This window comes from Xyrauchen texanus, chromosome 17, assembly GCF_025860055.1.
Source record: "Xyrauchen texanus isolate HMW12.3.18 chromosome 17, RBS_HiC_50CHRs, whole genome shotgun sequence".
Classification (NCBI taxonomy): Eukaryota; Metazoa; Chordata; class Actinopteri; order Cypriniformes; family Catostomidae; genus Xyrauchen; species Xyrauchen texanus.
In genome coordinates this window covers 19,729,860-19,745,188 of record NC_068292.1, presented here as the reverse complement: position 1 = coordinate 19,745,188, position 15,329 = coordinate 19,729,860, and the positions used below count along the sequence as shown (strand labels likewise).

The 15,329-nt window shown below is 40.9% G+C and overlaps 1 protein-coding gene across 4 annotated transcripts in view; it reads left to right on the top strand.

Annotated features, from left to right (window-relative positions):
• LOC127658463 (collagen alpha-1(XIV) chain-like) overlaps window positions 1–15,329 on the top strand; it is a 176,011-nt gene that overhangs the window by 88,383 nt on the left and 72,299 nt on the right. For all 4 annotated transcript variants that reach the window (XM_052147787.1, XM_052147788.1, XM_052147785.1 and 1 more), the window contains 4 exons: window positions 513–659; window positions 1,843–1,917; window positions 2,747–2,886; window positions 12,330–12,453. In XM_052147787.1, coding sequence (XP_052003747.1) covers window positions 513–659; window positions 1,843–1,917; window positions 2,747–2,886; window positions 12,330–12,453 — 486 coding nt within the window. The remainder of the gene's footprint in view (window positions 1–512; window positions 660–1,842; window positions 1,918–2,746; window positions 2,887–12,329; window positions 12,454–15,329) is intronic.

The window sequence follows — 15,329 nt, the reverse complement described above, 5'->3', positions numbered from 1 at the left end:
GCTGTGACCTAATCTAACCTATTCATTTCTTTCTTTCTCTCTCTCTGTGTGTGTGTGTGTGTGTGTGTGTGTGTGTGTGTGTGTGTCTGTGTCTGTGTGTGTGTGTGTGTGTGTGTGTGTGTGTGTGTGTGTGTGTGTGTGAATCTTTTGCACTCTGGATGTTTTATAGTCTCACCTCTACATTTCTGTGTGTGTTCGTACAACATTGCGGCGTATATATAGATTGTATTCAACAAATATAAAAACATTGCTCTGATCTTTCCCATTAATTTCCTATTGTCAGTCAATTTTGAGCACTAATAGCCAAGGTGATCCATTTTTTATTTAGAGTCTTATTTTAGAGTCATCATATTTTTTTTTTTTTCAGATTGTAAATTTAAATAAAGCCACCAAGTTTTGAACCACTTTTGAAAACCATTTTTAATAAAAAAACAAAAATGAATGCTGTTCCAGTTTATGCTACTTGCTTGCTATGTTTCCACTCAACTCTGTGTCTTTTCTCTGTTTCGTAGATGGACAGAAACAGGAAGTGAAGATTGGCGGCGGTGTATCCAGGCAGTGCTTCTTTAAACTTTCTCCCAACACCCAGTACAAAATCAGCGTCTTCACTCTTTTACAGGATTTGGAGGGCCCAGCTGTCATCACCATGGCAACTACTTGTAAATACACTCAGATGACTATATGTTTTCAGGGCAATTTATAACACTATTGGGGTGTTAAAAGAGGATAGATGCTACCTTACCTCTCCAGGCACTTTTAGGCACCTTCAAAACAAACGGCAAATTAGTTTGTATTCATTAACATGTTGCTTGGACAATTAGACCACAGAAGGTAGATACTATTCTGTTTCAGGAAATTTGCTACCACAGTGATCTAGACTGTGACTGAAACAAATCCAACAAAAATAGGAATTTGCGAAAATAACTTTAAATCCAGTTGCCATTAGCAACAAACTCTAAAACTTCATTATGTTTCGATATATGTGGCTTCATCAAAGTAGTTCTGTAATTTACATCTTTAGAGAGCACGGTAGTGAATGCTAGTTTAGATTAGTTAGCTAAGATGCTATGCACTGAAACCCTGTCACTCTACTGCAGATCTCTTGCACACTAGCTAATCTACTAGCAATGCCGTTTAATGCATTTTCAGACAGTTTTAAAGGGTTTTTTGTATGCCCATGTAGTCTGATTTCTGTACTGAAAGGCGTTTGAAATACATTTGAACTTAATCTCTAAATAAGCATAAAATGCTAATACTATTTATTAAATCAAGTCCATTCAAAGACTCATTAAGTTTATTAATTGTATTATAACTAAGTATTATTTTTACATTGCTTCAAAGACAATATCTACAAGAATACATCCATCCATCCATTCTCTATAGCCGCTTGTCCTATGTAGGATTGCTTGGAGTGCTGGAGCCTATCCCTGCTGTCTCACACTGAAGGCAGGGCACTACCCTGGACATGTGGCCATTGAATTGCTGTACAAGAAAACAGCAACAAGCATATGTCATATATATTTTATCTGTTTGGCTATTATTTTTACAGTCATCTTATTTTTTGATCATTTGTCATCAGCTCCTCGGTATGCACTGCAGTTTTCATGAAGTCAGGAGCTGCCACATTTAAGAGCAAGCGCTCAAACAGCTCACTATCACATAATTTATGCTCAACTGGGAGAGCATGGTGCTACAATGCCAAGGTTGTGCATTCAGTTCCCTGGGAATACAAGTGCATATATACTGTATATATACTAACATGAATGCACTGCACGCCACTTGTGACAAGCAACTGCCAAAAACATAAATGTATATTGATTCTTAGTTTTGTTGTTTCTGTAGCTCCAGCACCGACCCAACCACCAACTCCACCACCTACTACAATCCCTCCTCCTACCATACCTCCAGCTAAAGAAGGTAGGTGCCTGGTGCTTTAAAAAACTGGCCTGACTGCTGTTGTTTTTCCCTGTTTGTTGGCTATGTCCCTGTGTGTTATGTGACCTTTCACTAACGTACCTATTGGCTGACAGATAACCTTTACTTGTTCTCTGAGCCACTTGGCTCTCAACAAATATGTCTCCCAAATACACCTGATAAATATAATAGATTAGATCTAACATCTTTTTATAGATCATTCACCTACTATATTAAGAGAAAGAGATTTGCATCTTTTTCTGGCTGAAAGTCTATGGTGTTTTATTGGAATATAAAGTAACACCTAAAGAACATATTAATAGAACACAGCTTATTGCCTCTTTAGATTTAGATGTCACTATATATTGCTTTATCTCCTGTCCTCTGGGTTGTACACCAAAATCATTTCCACTGCTTGTTTTATATTACACTGTGACCTTTAGGTGCTATTTTTACCTAAACTAAACCTTAAGAATAGTTTTGTTGGTGTAACCTAATGATTTCAGGCTGATTTATTCATATTTAATCATATTTTTGACTTGAATAAAAACTTACTTTAAATGTTATAACATGAAGCACATTTTATGTTACCTGACAATATCCTGCAAAGCAACAGTCTGGCTCAAACAAGAGTGAGGAAAGATTGCTTGGAATTAATTAAGCCTGCTTGTTTTATCCAGCTAACAATGATAGAGATCCTGTCAGTGAGAAGGGGAATAATTTGGAAACTGTTGTACCTCAGAGCTGTAACAGTAATGAGAATTCTATTTTAGTTAGTGATTATTCACCTGCTTCCTCTCTGTCTCCCTCTCTTTCAAAATGTCTCTCTCAGTTTGTAAAGCAGCCAAGGCAGACCTGGCTTTCCTTGTAGATGGCTCGTGGAGTATCGGTGATGACAACTTTCAGAAGATTATCCGCTTCCTATACAGCACAACTGGTGCGCTCGACGTGATTGGCCCAGAGGGAACACAGGTGTGCTATGCATGAAATATTTGTCAAATTTAGCCTTCATCATACTAGTTTTTTTTATAAGCAAGTGGACTTGTTCAAAATCCAATGAGCACACTCATTCGGTGATTAAATGCCTCACCTTATTCAAGCCAGTCACAGCGGTTCCTCTAAAACAATTCCAGAGGCTCCTGGGGCATATGGCATTCTCCGCGGTGGTCGCACCACTGGGGTTGATGCATATGAGACTGCTTCAGCACTGGCCAACGAGATGGGCACATGCACGTACCATGTGTTCATCACCCCCACGCCGCCAGACTTTCACCCACTGGACAGACCTCTGTTTTCTGCGGACAGGAGTCCCCCTACAGCAGGTGTCCTGATCCATTCTGTTCACCACAGATGCCTCCAAACAGGGTTGGGGCGTCTTGTGCAATGTGCACGCAGCCACTGGCTCCTGGATGGGTCCACTGCTGGGTTTGCACATCAACTGCCTTGAGTTGTTGGCTGTAATCCTTGCACTAATACGGGGCAAGCACTTCTTGATTCGCTCAGACAGCACCGTTATGATATCTTACATAAATCGTCAAGGCGCCGTGAGCTCTCATTATATGTCACAACTCGCCCGCCATCTCCTCCTTTGGAGCCAGCAGGACATCCTGGGCAACCTCAACACAGCAGCAGATGCACTGTCGCAACATGTTATGCTCAGTGGAGAATGGAGGCTTCTCCCCCAGGCAGTCCAGCTGATTTGGGAGCAGTTCTGCAAAGCACAGATAGACCTGTTCGCTTCCCAAGAGACCTCCCACTGCCCACCCTGGTACTCCCTAGTGGAGGCTCCCCTCAGGACAGACGCACTGGAACACAGCTGGCCCCAAGTACACATTTCCCCCAGTGAGCCTACTTGCACGGGTGCTGTGCAAGGTCAGGGAGGTCGAGGAACAAGTCACTCGGATGGCCCCCTACTGGCCCACACGGACTTGGTTCTCGGATCTCATGCTGCTCGCTAAAGCCCCTCCCTTGCGAATTCCCTTGAGGAAGGACCTTCTTTCTCAGGGACGGGGCACCCTCTGGCATTATGTAGCCGCCATATCGGCTCCCACGACACAGTGGAATCAAACACAGACTACACAATATCCTTTTACTAAAATTGTTGTTCTGATAGGGAAGTCCCTAGGGAAGCACAATCTGATTATCATGTTCCTTAGAGGCGCCCGGAGGCTGAACCCTCCCAGGCCATGCCTGTTCCCTTCATGGGATCTCTCCATGGTCCTTTCAGGCCTCCTTTGAGCCAGTAGAATCAGTCGAGCTCAGAGCACTCTTCTTGAAGACGGCCCACCTGATTGCGCTCTCTTCCATCAAGAGGGTTCGGGACCTGCAAGCGTTCTCTGTCAGCGACACTTGCCTGGAATTTGGTCTGGCAGATGATCATGTCATCCTAAGACCACGACCGGGCTATGTGCCTAAGGTTCCTACGACCCCTTTCAGGGACCAGGTAGTGAACCTGCAAGCGCTGCCCCAGGAGGAGGCAGACCCAGCCTTATCGTTGCTGTGTCCGGTGCGTTCTTTGCGTACCTTTGTGTATGTGGGCAGCATGCAGAGCTTTAGATGTTCTGAGCAGCTCTTTGTCAGCTTTGGTGGACAGTGGAAAGGGCATGCTGTCTTCAAACAGAGGCTAACGGCACCTCCCTAGCAGACATCGGAAGAGCGTCGGGCTGGGCAACACCCAATACCTTTATGAGATTTTACAATCTCAGGGTTGAGTCGGTCTCATCCCGTGTTCACTCAGGTCCGAGCACGTTGAACTCGGGAATACGGAACGTCTGACCGGGTGTTCCACTGGCACCTAGTGCCCTGCCCCTCCACTGAGGTGATCACGTGTGCTCTTTCTCCCAGGAGAGTTCACTACCCTGGATATCCTTCCTCCCTAGCCCTCTGGTCCGCGAATTCAGTGGACAAATTCCTCGACCAGACCCACTACTAGTAATAATTACTCTGTACTGGAATAGGCTCTCCACAGGGTTGGCCTTCATGGATTAATCCCCCTGTGTGTATTTTCCACAGTACGGTCCCCCTACAGGTGGACCAACGTCTCCCTTGGGCAGTCCCCTCTGCCCCTCGGTTGCTGTGTTTGTAGCAACTCCTCCCTCTCAGCAGGTAGGATCTACCACCACGCCACTTCCACATGTGGCCTGAAAATCCATGTGATGTATTTGCCACATTTAACCTCCCCCCATCCTGGGCAGGATGTGGTCTCCATGGGGTCTTTTCCCCCTGAAAGAATAGGAGTTGGAAAAGAACACCTTCCCCGATGCATTTTATAGCATTAAATGGCCCCAGCCACTTTAACGCTATGCGAGAATCATAGAGAGAGAAAAGGCTCATCTGGTGCTCAGCTGGTGCGGCCTGCTCATATGCCTCACACGTTGTTACATGTTTTTATATTGTTGAAATGTGGTTATGTTTAGAAGTTGGGGTAGGGTTATGTGATCTAAGATATCCATAAAACTAAAATTTACATATATATTTATAATCGATTTGTGTTTTCAAATATAGTTGATTCGTCAATATTTTATGTTTGTAAATCTGTAAATACGTAAAAACATTTGTTTTAGATGCTTTGTAAGTTTTAGTGTCTTTCCAAACGTACAAACATGTTACAAATATTAACCTATAAATAGCTACATATATATTAATGAGATCATGCTGCCCATGCTGTATACTTCTCTAGGGCTGTACAGCATCATTCCACCACTGCTATCCAGGCATCTGAATCTCCTCTTTACAGATACAGAAAGAGTGATTGTCTACACCACTTACGTCTGGGTATATACCTGTTATAATGGTCTTTTTTGATCATTCATTGATGATTAACTATTGCCATGATCACTACAAAATGTACATGAACAGTCAAATACATATTTACTCTTTCAAATAAAATTTAGTTTAGCACAGGTGCTTTACGTTGGCGGAAACAGTGTGAGGTTACTTGCACCAGGCAAATTACAGAATCTCTAACAAGAATAATGTACATTGAAAGAAAGTTTTTTGCACTGAAAAGAATGACAATTACCTCATTTTAAAAAATACACGTGGCACAGCTCTATTAAAGTGCATTTAGTCTCTAGTTAAGATTAATTGTGGGTGATTGGTGAATAAGAGTTGTGCAACTGTTTAATGATCAAAAATGTCTGGCTTGCATCAAAAAGGGGTATTTTTTTGCCTCCCTCAGTGCACGTTTGTTGGACTGAGACATTATGGGAATGGCTATTCTGGGCTGGTGATCACACCTAAATGCCTTGCATGTAACCCAGTCTCCAGAGAAAGCATATAAATAGCCTTTGTCTAGATGTGTCAGCTTAGGGCTCAAAGATCTTCATCAAGGCCCAACAGCAGCATTAAAGATCATTCCCGTGGACTTAAAGTGTGTGAATACAGGGGAAATAGCATGTTTGAGGACAATAAATGAAGAATGAGAGCTAGAATAGACAGAGGAACACAGGACAGATAAAATCGAAATGGCGATATGACCTTGTGCGATTATTAAATTGCAAAGGGCTGCGATTTAATAATAAAAAAAATAGTCTGCTCCCTTCAAAGTTTAGTTGCGCTGCTCAGTCCAGTCTATATTAAATTATAGCATTGTTAAAGTGTTTTCAGAGCAGTTCTGTACTCCACAACTCCCTTTCATCCTTAGTGTAACAGAAGTGCTCTGAGTTCGGTTCTGTTTGCTTACATGCATTAAACGCTTTATTTACACTAAACTGGCGCATCCTGCATGAAGCGTTTTTTATTATTATCTGCGGTAGTAGCTTTTCAGTTTCCGCAAGGCACAGGTATCCTAATAATATCGCAGAATACAAGATGGGGTATAATTCAAATAGCTTTATTAAATGATTGCTGAGCATTAACAGAAACACCTGTGGAGTCCAGAAACATCTCTTCCTCCAGTCTCCTGTCATTTGTTTACCTCAAGAGAGTGTGCCGCCTTTATTACACTCCCCGCGGAAACAAGTGAAAGCGGAACTAATATTTCCAACATCCAACAAAATGAAAAGGAAGGAACATACATATAATAAATGTATAAAATATTGAGTTACTATAATGTAATGCATTGCTAAATTAAATATAATAAAGTCATGAATAAAAACAGTGACATTGAGCAGAAGGTTTACATATAACCAGTTTTGACAGAGCTGCTGATAAAAAGTTAAATGATCAGCATCGATTGATGAGATGAAAAGAAAATTGGAGATCAGTAACACATGTTAAAATCCTGATCGGAGCATCCCTTATATTCAAGTATGGACAAAAATGGACATGTGTTTGTGGATGAACTGAAAAAAGGTCTCAGTTTGGTTCTTTTTAAGAGGGCTCAAGAGTGAAAACCCCAGTAGCCTTTTTGTAGTTGAACATGTGGAAAACATTACCATCATAATCGCAGCTCAAATCGCAATCGCAATATTTTTCTAAATAATCGCGATATTACTTTTTGTCCAAATCGTGCAGCCCTAATTTTAACCATCTATTTGATCCTAAATTTCACAGTAAATCTGAATTAACATTAATCCTGTTGCTCCAAAACTTTAAACTCTTATTTGAATCTCAGATAGGGATTAACTTTAAACTTGCAGCTGAGGTGTTTTAAATAAACAACAGACCTTCAATTAAATGTTCATGGATGTGCCGTCAGCCCTCTGAGAGATGTTTATATTATTTATGTTTATTATGGTGGCGCAATTATCCGCTTCCCCATCCTTTGCATGCGGAGAAACCGGTTAGAGACGGGTCTCTCGAGGAGAAGCGAGAGTAGAGCGGTGTGGCAGGGCAGAGGATGGGGCCGGGTCGTGATTATACACACCCTGTCCCTTATCAGGCTAATCAAGCCTCCGAAAGGGATAAAGGCCGACTGCGGAGGATTGTGCGGGAGAGAGAGAGATAGTTTACGGACATGTCCGTCATGTGTGTTTGTGTCTTCTGTTTAAATTTTATATTAAACTATTATTTATATTGAAAAACCGGTTCTCACCTCCTCCTTTCCATTGACTTCTTTACACTTTGGTCCTTTTTTCTTAAATAATGATGCCATATTTTAAAGCTTGTGACATTGTACACGCTGCAGCAACATTTTCTTAACCTACTTGATCGACCCTGTGTACTAACAATCTACAGCCAAATTCAGAATCCATCATGGCGTAGAAAATTAATTGCAGGTGACCATTTTAATAACGGGTTAAAAGTTTAATATCTGACTTGTTAAACTGTATTTAAAATTAAGCGATGCAACCCAACTCAAATAAAAATTAAATTTAGATCAACAAACCCTGGATTAGCTCTAATCTCTTTTTAATTTAATCGTTATTGGTGCAACCCACCATTGATGTTTGCATTCTGTATGCTGCTGTAGACTGTGTAGACATGTTTGACTTGGCTCAAGTCTGATTCAACAGAGCACCAGCAAACTGATGGTAAGATGGCTTTATCTCTCTCTTGGGGGGTATGCTAGTTACTTATAAAATATTTCAAAAGGTTATAGGTTTGAATTCCACAAGGAAGCAGTCCATGTTCCACCATTTTGTCATTGAGCCAGAAATTCAAACTCATGTTGCTCTAGGGGGTCTGGTCCTTTAATAAGTGAACTGCATGCCAGATTATACATTTGTCAGTGCTTTAGGGCTTTATATGCATATGCATCACCATCCATCCATCCATCCATCCATCGTCAACCGCTTATCCTGTGTACAGGGTCGCGGGGGGCTGGAGCCTATCCCAGCTAACATTGGGCGAAAGGCAGGGGACACCCTGGACAGGTCGCCAGTCCATCGCAGGGCATATGCATCACATCACACAATAAATAATGACAAATTAAGAAACAAATGCACGTTGTAGGAGAGACCGAAAATGTTTCTTCATTTATTTGATGCAGATCGGTGACGAAACTGAAATTAAACACTGAAAATCTTACCTATGAGAAGCGCTCATATACACAGATACCCGCTCGGGGCAAAGTCACTTGGAATCAAATAATAAATCACATCTTTTCAATTCACTCCCCTGCATTAAAATAATCATAGAAGTGAACTCTGTTTATTTGCATATAGCGCTGGAATTGAAGATCAGATTTATATCCGTTTGGCTGAGACACATTGAAATGGCAAAGTGTAAATGGAATGTGCTTATTCAGTTGGATAGCAATCAGATCAGTTAAAACACATGAAGTGACAAAGTGTAAATACCCCCAAAAGTGACAAATATGCCCCAGATATTTAAAATATGGGGGCAAAAATGCCTATAGTGAATTCCTCTGTCTAACATTGATATATTTCATAATGTATTACTTTAGGTCTTTTATGACACAAATGTACTGTATGATAGAAAATATATGTCTTCATTTTTTTTTTTTTTTATTCATTCCATACAACAACTTAAATTGACAATGACAAACAAACATAAAAATAAATAATAAAAAACCCTAAAACGTATACTTCTATAAAACAACAAGGTTGTACACACTTAAAACTATGCATCACTCTGCACTGCCCCTTCCCGAGATTCTTCTAATAAGGCTAAATAGCTGCCCCATTTTTTATATTAAATAGATCCAGGTTGCCCAGCCTTCTATATGACATTTCCTCAAATGCTGCTACTCTGCCCATCTCCATTCACCAGTCTCGAAATGAGGGAATTCCGAAAACTTCCATCCCCTAAGAATAATCTGTCTACCTATCATAACACTGGTCAGAACCCAATTTTTTTATGTGTTTATCACCTATATTAATGACCGCCTCATCGCCTAATATACAGAGTCTGGGCAAAATGAATTTTGAGTGCCCAATACGTCACACATAAAACTCTTAACCCTCAACCAAAATTCTTGGATCTTAACACACCACCAAAAAACACGGGTGTGTCACCATCTTCTGATTGGCATCACCAGCAGGTGAGTGTGTCTTTAACTCTTTCCCAGCCAGCGTTTTTAAAAAAAGTTGCCTGCTACCGCCAGGGTTTTTGACGATTTTCGCTAAATTTTAATGGCCCGCAGAATATTTTCTTCCATGAATATATGAAGATGCTATATATCAAAATAAAGCCTCTGCTTATAGGCAAAAAAACCGACTTCATTTTATCTTCATTTGTTCTTTTTTTATTGCCACTTGAACAGAGGTAGGTTTTGTCAAAAACAACATTTCGGACAAAAAGCTGAGAAAAAGGCATTTTTATCAAACAAGCGCTTTAGTATTAGTATGGTGTTCCACTTCACGTTTGAGACGATCGCAGTCTGTTTCTTTGATCAAAGAGTTGCGTACTCTTTAAAACATGCGCGCGTGTCTTCCTTACCGTATACCACCTAAAACACGGATACCCGGAAAATTCCGTGTTTGGCGGGGAAGCGTTTTTTCATAAAACCCGGAAAATTCTGTGTTTGGCGGGGAAAGAGTTAAGATCAAGCATCAAGATTTAATATTTTACATCGATTCTATTGGACACCCTCTTGATTGTATAGACAATCAAGAGGGTGTCCAATAGAATCGATGTAAAATCTTAAATTCCATAAGGCACCCCTTTGCATTAGGTGTGTAAATATTAGACAAAATGAGACTGAATTTCTGCTTAAACAATAATGACTCTTCCTAATTTATCATTAATGTGTTTGAGACATTTGAATTGTAGATGCATACATATCAGTGTAATGACTTCCCTACTCTTACTAGAGCCAGCACTGAAGAAAACATGTCCACCCCATATCATCCCAAATTTTATATCATATTTCTTACCCTTAGGAAGAGAAATAACATTCCTTCTTTTTATGGGGTGCCCCATCCCATTCACATTCCACGTGGAGAGAGACAATCCACTCATTTTAACATTTGACATTTTGACATATGAGAAAAAATAGATTGTGTGTCAAAAACTAAATTATAAAGACCATATTCCAACATTAGTGCAACAATCAAACCCCAAACTTCCCCCCCAGACCAAACAAACAGAAAAAAGAAAAACATCCACATTAACCCCGTTCATCCCTCTAAACTCAAACAGTCCATGTATACCACCAAGAGCCCCCGCAACAACTTTGCGATCGGAATTATTAGGTCCGGTGTTTCTATAAAAAAGATTGTGAGACCGAATTACACAACAAAATAGAATCTATAAAACAAACTCTAGCCAATATGCGGAATGAACACAATGAATGTGTAGATTCATCCACAACACTGCCCCGAAAGTGTGTTCCTCCACAAAACAAACTCCAGACGCTAGGCAGAACCAGCACAAAAAAAGCAGCTAATTTTCCTTGGACAGTCAAATGAATGTTCAGTGAGCCGGCCCATTTGGCTACAACGTGAGTACAGCAAAATAAGTTTCTAAATACATTGACTTTATGAAGGACATCGCTTGCTGTGGGCATGTAAATGTTTTATGGCTATCCTTGGCGTCTTAATTTGTCCAGGAATATCAGTGCAAAAGCGACCTTCCATTGATGTAAAAGATTCTTTCATTCATTGAATCAATCACATTTCTCTCTTGTTTAATTCGCAAAGTCTGGGAACAAGAAAATACTGTGGTTCTTCCAAGAAACCTTCCTTTACTCCTCACCTTGCTTAACACAAGATCTTTATCAGATGATCTCATAAATTTGGCCAGAATTGATCAGGGCCTCCCTCAGTGGATCGCCAAGCCAGAACCCTGTGAGATCGCTCGATTTCCAGCTTATGGCCTTTTATGTCGAGCAGACTCGGAAAGAGCCCATCCAGGAATTTCTATTGGCCTCAGGAATTCCAACAATATGGACGTTATTCCGCCGACTACGTTTCTCCATATCCTCCAAATTCTCCCAGACGTGCTCCAAATCCACCTTGGTCACTAGTGGATTAGCAGATAATTCCCTCTCCGATGACTCCAGATAATTAGTTTCTCGACATCCCTCACTCTTGTAAACACCTCAGTGAATTTAGTCTCCATGGAAGTGATCGATGGATTTATTACAGCAAGATCCTCCAAGTCAGCAATGACCTTCATCAGCATTGCAAACATGTTCAACAATTCTCGCCAAATTTCCCTCACTTCTCTGGCCAAATCAGCTCCCTGGCTCAGGGCCTCCGTGGCGTCAGCTTGAGCATGTAAGTGACTTTTAATGTCTCCAGAGCCCGAGGATTTAGAATTCTTTTACATATTGTCTTCCTAGAACAGTTATGGAACAGGGTGTATCGAATCTCACCGTTTTATGACATAAAAAGTATTAAAACTAGCAAAGTGCACAGAGCTCGCCGTTCACACGTCCAAACCTTGCATGGCGTCACATGACTCACCAAATATACGCCTTCATAATGGTACAACAAAATGCCCCTGAAAATAAATTCCAGTTACGCAAATATTTTGTATACCTAATAAAAACGTTTAAACACTGCTGTACCGTATGTCACTTCTAAGAATATGCTAAATGGCTACTTATTTTCTACCAATGACAGGTGGCCATTGCTCAGTTCAGTGACGATGCCAGGACTGAGTTCAAGCTCAGCTCCTATAGTGACAAGGAGTCTCTACTGGACGCTGTGCAGCGCATCTCCTACAAGGGTGGAAACACCAAGACAGGTATGTATCTCAATCCTCAGAGTGATTTAAATGGCACTGACAGGTTCTACTATGAAGGACAAAAACTGTGAGTTTGATCATAGCTTCAGAGAGCTCAAGATGGGAGAATAAGCCTTTAAATGAACAATATTCTTCTTTTAAAGCTGTAATTGGGTTTTGACAAATGATGTCTGTTTCCTGCATTTGACCTAATTTCATAATGATTCTTGAGATAAAGTGCATCATTTAGAACACACTTGATGCTACGAAACAACATACACTGCAAAAACAAATATTTATGTATTTTCTTTATCAGTTTTTTGCCTTGTTTTCCAGTAGACCTTTTTCACAGACTGTGATGATGCATTTCCGCCTTATTTATCAGCGTACATCTCACAAATATTTTTATATTTTACATATAGAGTGTAAATTTATAACATTATGATTTGTGTTATATTATTCTGGAATTAAAAACTGAATTACCACAGCTGTGAGGGGGTTTCTATTACAGCTGCTGAGAGAGTGAGAGTAAATTTGGCATCTTCAAACATTTTACTGTCTTAATCTTCCACTTTATTTTTTTCCTCTTCTGGAAAGTCATTCAAATGTAGTAGTGGATTTTTTCTTTTGGTCTTGGAACAAATGGGTAAGTGAAAATAATATTTGCTGTGATATCCCATTCACTCCCAATCACCACTGTTGAAGTTAACCTTGCATTCATCCTCATTTATTTCTGCGTTCCAAAACCCTGAGTGTGAAAAAGGTCAATAGAAATATATAAATGTTCTTAAAACAAGTAACAAACAAGATATTTGTTTTCAAGTAGAAAATGATGGAGGGAACGAAACGTTGTGTTGAATGAAGCGACACTAGGGTACTTTCTTTAAGGACTCGGTTACCTCTGAACTTGGGAAAAGGCCAATGAGAAATTGGCAGACAGAATTTGCATGTCCCTCCTCCGGACATACAGGTATAATAGGAGGGAAACGTGCATCTGTTCATTCAGGTTTTGCACCGAGAAGCCAAGAATACATTTACTGTTACATTGGCTATGGACGAGCAGACAAGAAGGTGGCAGCCCAGTTGAGTCATCAGCATCAGATGCCGCTGTGACGCTCTCCAATGCAGCGCCGAAATCATCATCCAACTCACGAGGTCCAAGGGAGACATCACACTGGCCGTGGGGCGAGCCGGTCTTGCATCAGATCCGGACAGAAGCAAACGGGCGTGCTGGGGGGTGGGTGGTTCATGGGGATTTACCCGGTGAAACCGAGCCCGCTGCACTCACCAAATCACCTTCATCGCCAGCCCCAATCCCATAGGAAGGAGGTGTGACACGGGGGCGGCTGAAGTGGCTTTCTCTCGGAGGAGCTTCTTTGAAAAGACATTCAACGCCAATGTGTATACTCTTTTAGAGGAAATATACTCTTTTACTGGTCTATTTGCTCTTTAAGGAAACGCTGTCGAAGCGCCCAGGGGCAAAGCTGCACTGGTGCGCAGAGAAGGAGAAAGCCGCTGATACGCGCCGTAGATCCAACAGCGTAAGCTCTGCAGAGGCGAGTGGAACAGACGTGATCTCAGCTCGCTGATCGCACAACCGCTTTGCTACGAAGAAGAAATCTGAATGAACAGATGCGCGATTCCCTCCATTTATATCCGTATGTCTGGGGGAGGGACATTCAAATTCTGTCTGCCAATTTTTCATTGGCCTTTTCCCAAGTTCAGAGGTAACCGAGGCCTTCAAGAAAGTGCCCTAGTGTCGCTTCATTTGACACAACGCCGACTGAGCGACAGACGGGGAATGATTATTTGTGGTGTAGGATTCATCCCTTTTAAAAGACTATGATCGCTTCTCACCAGATCATGTTGTGTTTTGGATGCTGGTATCCCCACCAGGCTTCTTATGTAATTAATCCATCTGGATTTACTTGGTCAGCCAACTTTACAAGAAAAACCATGCTATGTCCACCATCTAGGTTAGCACCAAACTCGCACTAACCAGCATAAACGAACCTGGACCAGCTTGGATATCTGAACATAATGAGTCACAAAAAATGTATTAATCATATTTCTTTTCACAAATATGCTTTTTAATCTCCTGTTTTACAAGAGCTAGACAAAGAATGTAACTGCAGGTCATGAATTTGATAGAAATGGCACAGTTCCAGCTCGGTGAGGAGCAGTACAGCACAGTGTGTCTCTGTGCTTCTGCACGGAAGTCTTGCTGAGATTCTTTGTTCTAAAATGAAACACCTCTCATTCCACGTGGTGAAAGAATGGCAGCCGTGTGATAGACACCTTCACGACCCTGCTGTGCCATTTCTCACACCCAAATTTCCCCATACAAGGTATATTCTCTATAGCAAACCCCCCACTTGTGTGGGTAGGCTGTCGTTGCTGTCTTTCCTGCAGTATTCATTGGTGATAGCAGCTATATGCCTGTGGACACACGTGATCCATGTATTATGAGTCCCGTGAATGTATTCATACCAGCTTTAGCGGGCTGCTCAGTTGAAACATGAGCATGATTTATTTTCTGGGGGTATTAGGGCTAATCTCTCGCCTGCATTTTCATATGTTTATATGCAGAGGAGGAGAGTGATTGGCTTCTTTCAATGTGTTATTAAGAGGGTCTTCATACTCTGTCGATATTTTTTATAAACAATTTTTTATAATATAATCAATAGTTCCAAATTTTATGTCAATATTTATTTTATAAAGTTTTCTGACAACAATATTGTGGACATTTTTTATTCTTGTATGGAAAAATTAAAATCTATTGACTGATGGCTTTACTAAAATTTCACAGTGTTGAACTTTGTAGTTTAGAGGAATACATGTATGTGCAAATTAGCAAAAAAATTATTCTACATATTAGAGAAAGATAGTTAAAGTTA